Genomic DNA, 6,560 nt, shown 5'->3' on the forward strand with positions numbered 1-6,560 from the left:
GAAAAGACAATACAACACTTCACAACAATGATGCATTTGAATGACATTTGTTGCCTTCGGGTAGCAACCTTTTCGGGGAAATGATGAGATGGAACAAAATTCTCTTAATATTGTATCAGCTCGAGATATATGAACTCGATTTGCAGTTGTTACACTGAAAAATGGTTTCTAGATAAGATCACACAATTCCAGTATTCTTTTGCTTAAAATTTAATTCTGAATCGATTGTCATTGGTAATTTATCGATGTTAAAGTCATAAGAAACCTCAAATCAAAAAAAATTAATGTATATGTTTTTTATAACTCAATGAATAGTTTTTCATTATAAAACTTATGTACATACACTTTTTCTGACGAAAATTCTTTAATTTATTCATATTTAGAAGAAATTTACTTTATTTTAATTGCTTCCTTCTAGGATGCAAAGTGACCTCAGTGTGACCCATCACGTAAAAGTCCGGTGATCGCAATACGCATGGATGTCCTTAAAATAAACTATTATCTGTATTTACATGTTAAACACGTGCTCAATTTCCATGTATTTTTGTAGATTTTTTTGTCGATTGTTGTCAAACAGGTGACAATCGTTTAACTTCGGCTTCAAAACACGAACTTTAATTACCTGCCATATTTTCACAATAACACTGACCGATTGAAAAAAAAATTGACGATTATACGAAATTTACACGAAAATAATGATAAATTCGTGCACAGAAGACTAAGTTTATAAACGTAAAGTTGAAGTTGGATATGTTCTACAAACCATTCAAGTACACCATACTGGTAAAGGTCACTTTTATTTCCCATTCTACGATTTTTCGAAAATGATAATAAGCAACCGATTTTATAATCACTACTAACGGGTTAAGTATTTGGACTTGAAGAAATTGTTGTATGGATTTGAGCTCAATTGGTGAATATTATATCAAAAACTCTTAATATACACTTTTGCATTAAACTCGATAGTATCCGCTCGACTATATTCATATAAAAGAGAGGCAAAAGATACCAGCGAGACAGTCAACGTCATAGATTGAAAACAAACTGACAACGACATGGTCAAAAACATAAAAAGACAAACAGACAAATAGTAGTACATCAGACACAACACGAATCCTACAAAAACTTGGGGTGATCTCAGGTGCTCCGGAAGGGTAAGCATATACTGTTCCACATGTGGCACCAATTGTGTTGTCAATGTTATTTTAAAAACGCGTTTCGTCTACATAAGACTCATTAGTGACGCTCATATCGAGATATTTATAAAGCCAAACAAGTACAAAGTTGAAGAGCATTGAGGATCCAAAATTCCAAAAAGTTGTGCCAAATACAGCTATGGTAATAAGGTCAGGATATTTATTTCAAACAAAAAGGCGACCAGATTATTTATGTTCTATCTGCCTGGGTCAGCATGGGCCAGAAAATTTACTTTTTGGACCATCCCAAATTACTTCAAATCTGCCCTTTTCCGCAACTACTCAACATTAATTGTTCACCCCGTTATGATACAGATTACGTAATATCCAAAGGAGAAGTTCCATTATCCAAAATAATAAGTAAGCGAGTTATTTTTGTTTTTTATTGCATGAACGAAATTATATTTGTTCGGTAAAAAAAGAGAGGGTAACGTTCACTGTATATGATCCCTTAAAACAACTGATAATACTTCTTTACGGATTTTTTTTTTATTCTTTTCTACCATTCTATTCTACCATTTAGTGATTGCCTTATGATTGATACCTTTATAAAAGTTTACAAAAATGTTAATCGGGCCAGAATATGTTTTTTTCATGTGTGTGACAAGATTATTCATTTTAATCTAAATAGGGACCAGAAGATTTATTTCTAAAATCTGCCAGAGCCTACCATAGAATCAAATGATTGTCATATTATAACCAGCTGAAAAGCATGTTAATTATTTGGACTAATTACCTTTTGGTTTAAAATGTATGTTTCTACTACTAGTAATCAGATAATGGATTTCGTATCTACGTATCAAAGACAGTTTTAAGCAGATTATCTTAACAATGGACAATACTTGCTTAATCCGTAGTTACAATTGTTTATTTATTAGTTTGTTTTATATACTTCTTAAAAATGATTTATATTCAGTTTTGGAAAGGTTCCTCAACCATAAACACCGGACTCAATATTATTACGTCGTTTATATTCGTGTTGGATCGTTTATTAAATTGTTTAACTTTATACCGACTTGAACCTTCACTTTATACCAGCAATCAGTCTGGTTATATTATCATGCTGTTATTGTTGAAAGTATATGAAACAGATTAATACATAACTTAACATTAAGTGGTAACATTTGCTTATGTATATTCAAAATTACAAGAATACAACGTAAATCAACTTGATTAGGAACTTTACGATTAAATTTTAACCAGTATATGAATGATGTTTATATCTTTCAGAACGCGTCATGGAACAAGGGGACTTCTGCTCCTGATTTCTTTTGTATTGACGGTTATTTATCTTAGGATATTAGTGTCAAATACTATTGTATCAACTACAACAGTGGTCTCTGCTAGGTCGAGTCAAATGCATAGAGATCAAGTATGTGTTCAACCAAAATTAAATCCATTTGAAGGAGATTATGCTAAACATTTTCATTCTGTTGATCCTGTAAAGTGTTCCGAAGACACGGATTGGATATCTGTATCGAATGGATCTGTGTTTATTACATCTGAAGCTAAGACAAAACATGGGAGTATTTCTTGTCAACTTACTTTTTTTGATCGTATTGATGACTTCCATAACAAAGATCTGGAAACTTTGACGTTATCTGATTATTCAGTTCTACATCTTAAATCTGATTTTGTGAAAGTTCACTGCACCGCGAAAGACAAAAATGAGTATAAAAATGTACATGTAGGCTTGCGAAATGTACCAGAATATCACAAAAAGATAGCTAATCTTACTTCTAGTCTTGGTTTAGATGTATTAATGATTGGTTTTGATTCTCTGTCTCATATGACATATAAAAGAAAATTGAAAAAGACATATAAATATTTCACGGAGACTTTAAAAGGAACAACTCTCAACGGCTATAATATCGTAGGTGATGGAACTCCAGAAGCTCTTATACCCATTTTGACGGGGAAAACAGAATTAGAATTACCGCGAACACTTAAAAGACTGGCTAAAAAAGACTTCGTCGATATTTACCCAATGGTTTGGAAAGATTTTCAGAAGAATGGATACGTCACTGCGTGGGGCGAAGATTATCCAAATATAGGAACATTTACATATAGAATGGTGGGTTTCAAGGAAAAACCTACTGATCATTATATGAGACCTTTTTATGTAACAGCACAAAAACAATACTATGGCAAAAACAAAAAACTGTGCTTAGGTAGTAAAAGAAGATCTCAAGTTTTTATGCAATGGATTCGTGACATTTACACTACATATGATAAAGTTCCAAAGTTTGTTTTTGGGTTTCATAATGAAGTCAGTCATGATGATAACAACATGGCTGAAACTGCAGATGAAGATTTGTTTAATCTCTTAACATTTCTAAACGATGGAAAATATTTGAAAAATACTCTTGTGATTTTAATGAGCGATCATGGAGCTAGATTCAGCAGTCTTCGATCTTCGTTGCAAGGTAAACAGGAAGAAAGACTTCCGTTTTTGGGATTTTCATTTCCAGTGTGGTTTAAATCTAAATATAGTGCAGCATATCGAAACTTCAAATTAAATGTTGATAGGTTAACAAGTCCATTTGACTTGCATCCTACCTTCTTGGACATTCTAAACTTTAAAGGTGTAGGAATAGGAGATACAAGTAACAGAGGAATTAGTTTGTTCAAAGAAATCCCCAAAACACGAACTTGTGTCAGCGCGGGAATTGAAACTCATTGGTGTGCCTGTTTACTTTGGAAAAGTCTTAATAATGAAGATCAGATGGTGCTTAAAGTTTCAAATTATGTTGTTTCTGAAATAAATAAATTAACAGAACCTCATCGGAAACTCTGTCAAAAATTAGCACTTAAAAATGTTTTGAGAGCACACAAATTGGTACCAGAAACCGATATGCTTCTTTTTAAAAGGACGAATGATGCTAACGGTTATCGAACAGATTTATCTGGCAATACATCTGTAGTACAAACTACTTATCAGGTGGTGGTCTATACAACTCCAGGAGATGGGTTATTTGAAGTGACTGTTAATCATAACGTGCAGGCGGATACATATATCTTATTTGAGAGTTCAATTAGCCGAGTAAATAAATATGGAACTGCTCCAAAATGTCTACAAAAAGGACATGAGGAACTGCGAAAATATTGCTATTGTTAAAATGAATGAAACTCTGTGAGATTATAAGTTACATAGTGTGTAAGTGACCTAATACGATATATACGGAATCAGTAAATTCCATTTGGAATATACTGTCACCGTATATATCGTATTAGGTCACAAGCACTCTATGTAACGAATCTATTTTACCGACTATCTTTATTAGTTGAATTTAGACTAGAGTCAACAATAATAATTTAATACCAACAACCTTGATTTAACAATATTAAACAAAACTTTCTATACATCTAAATACTCAAATCTTGCCAAAGTCGTTATTAGTCAATCAAAATTTACAATGTATCAAACAAGACACGAACAGAATCATAAATCATATCACGGAGGTAATAACAATTGCATTACATAACATGGTATAACTTAGATAAAAGAATACAATCAATTCTTCTTACTCTTATATCTACAAAAAAGTTGTTTGGTTGATTAAATTCATATGAAAGTACAGATTGAGAATACACTCATTATAGTACAGATTATTTCAGGTTAGCAGGATTGATACATACTTTAGGGCATTTCATTCAGATTCCTTTTTTTATAAAACAAAGGTAGCACAATACAAAGATTTTTTTACTTCCGATCACTTACCTTTAAAGTGCGGTAACTTTCTTATGAATGCATACAAAATAATAAAAGAGGTATATATAGATAGATAAAAGATTAAACTTTTAGATGAATGCAATATTTTTATTATGCAATCATTATGTAATCAATTATTATGTAATTAGTGGCAAAATCTCGGTCAGTTCACTTAAACAAATTAGCTTTTTCATCTCTTAGACTATACAGAAAGTTTTAACAAAATTTTTATCATGGGCTTCAAAAAAGTGTCTCAAATTGTCCCTATGGTATTTCATTCTCTCATAAATCTCTAATTAGTGGGAACATCCTAACTACATAAAAGATGATAATGTTGAATTAGGTGTAAAATTTGTTCTATCTGAGACACCCTTTTGTAGATAATGGCCATAGGAACAACATATATTCAAATCAATTCTCTACGAATACCTATGAGGAAGCTAATTTCAATTGAAAGTGGAAATTTGAGGAATTATATTTAGACACAGTTAACATTATAAGTGGTTCCATAAATGTGCACCATACTAACATTGCATTTATTTTAAAGAGTAATATGTAAGTTATCCATAACTTCCACTTTTATAAATTTTCAAGCATTTTAAAAATAGGGAAATGGAGTTATTATTTTTTTGTATTGTGCTACCCTAAAAGTACATTATTAGTACAATATATGTTATGATACAATTAAAAAGTCATATGAAACGAGTGAGTGGTGAAAAATAATGTTTGTCCAATTCTTGAACCAATGCATGTAAACATATCATAAACTTAGTCCTCTGTGCACGATTTTATCATTATTTCGCAAATATATCATATAATCGTCAATTTTTTTCTCTTTGTTTGTTATGATTTAACAAATATGGCTGCTCATTAAATGTCGTGTTTTGAAGCCGAGTTTCATCGATTGTTTCCTTATTGTAAACAAATCACAAAAAGCATGGGTTTTGAGCACGTGTTTAACATGCATAATCAGATATTTGTTTATTTCGATGACAGATCTATGCTTATTGTGGTCACCGGATTTTTACGAGGAGGGTTACGCTCGGGTCACTATGCATACGGAAAATATGTCGGCGAATTGCTTCCTGGAAGCAAGCAATTAAAAATCAGTAAACTTCTTCTAAATGTTGACTAATTAAAGAATTTTCCTCAGAAAAAAGTATATGTACATAAGTTGTATAATGAAAACTATCCATTTAGTTATAAAAAACATATGCATATTTTTTTTTAATTTGAGGTTTCTTATGACTTTAAAAAGACATAAAATTAAAAAAAAAATCTTATCTCAAGTATCTCTTATAAATTCGTATAAATAGGTACATGTGTTTAAATGTTTGAGAACTAACAAATAATTATTATGCGAGTCTTACAAATCTGAAGCGTAAGATTGGAAAAAAGTTTTTCTTTTATCTTAAGATTTATTATAATTCTCTTATCTTATTTGTGGTAGAAAATCAGCATTTGTAGTTTTCTTAAGATAGTGCTTCAATGATTGCACTATATAATATTCCGGCGCACCCCAGTTTTTGGTGGGGTTCGTGTTGCTTAGTCTTTAGTTTTAGAATCATTTTCAAAACAGTGTGGTCCTGGCCATTGATTGACGACCTAAATTATCCCATTGACTGGGACGGATTGAGTGAACGTTTGTCTGT

At 31.5% G+C, this 6,560-nt stretch overlaps 1 protein-coding gene across 1 annotated transcript; it reads left to right on the plus strand.

Annotated features, from left to right (window-relative positions):
• The first annotated feature begins 2,553 nt into the window (after positions 1-2,553).
• On the plus strand, positions 2,554-4,314 carry LOC134684576 (uncharacterized). Its single transcript, XM_063543870.1, has one exon. It carries the CDS (start codon positions 2,554-2,556, stop codon positions 4,312-4,314), a length of 1,761 nt encoding a protein of 586 aa, XP_063399940.1.
• Positions 4,315-6,560: the final 2,246 nt, after the last annotated feature.

Source organism: Mytilus trossulus, chromosome 9 (genome assembly GCF_036588685.1).
Source record: "Mytilus trossulus isolate FHL-02 chromosome 9, PNRI_Mtr1.1.1.hap1, whole genome shotgun sequence".
Taxonomy (NCBI): Eukaryota; Metazoa; Mollusca; class Bivalvia; order Mytilida; family Mytilidae; genus Mytilus; species Mytilus trossulus.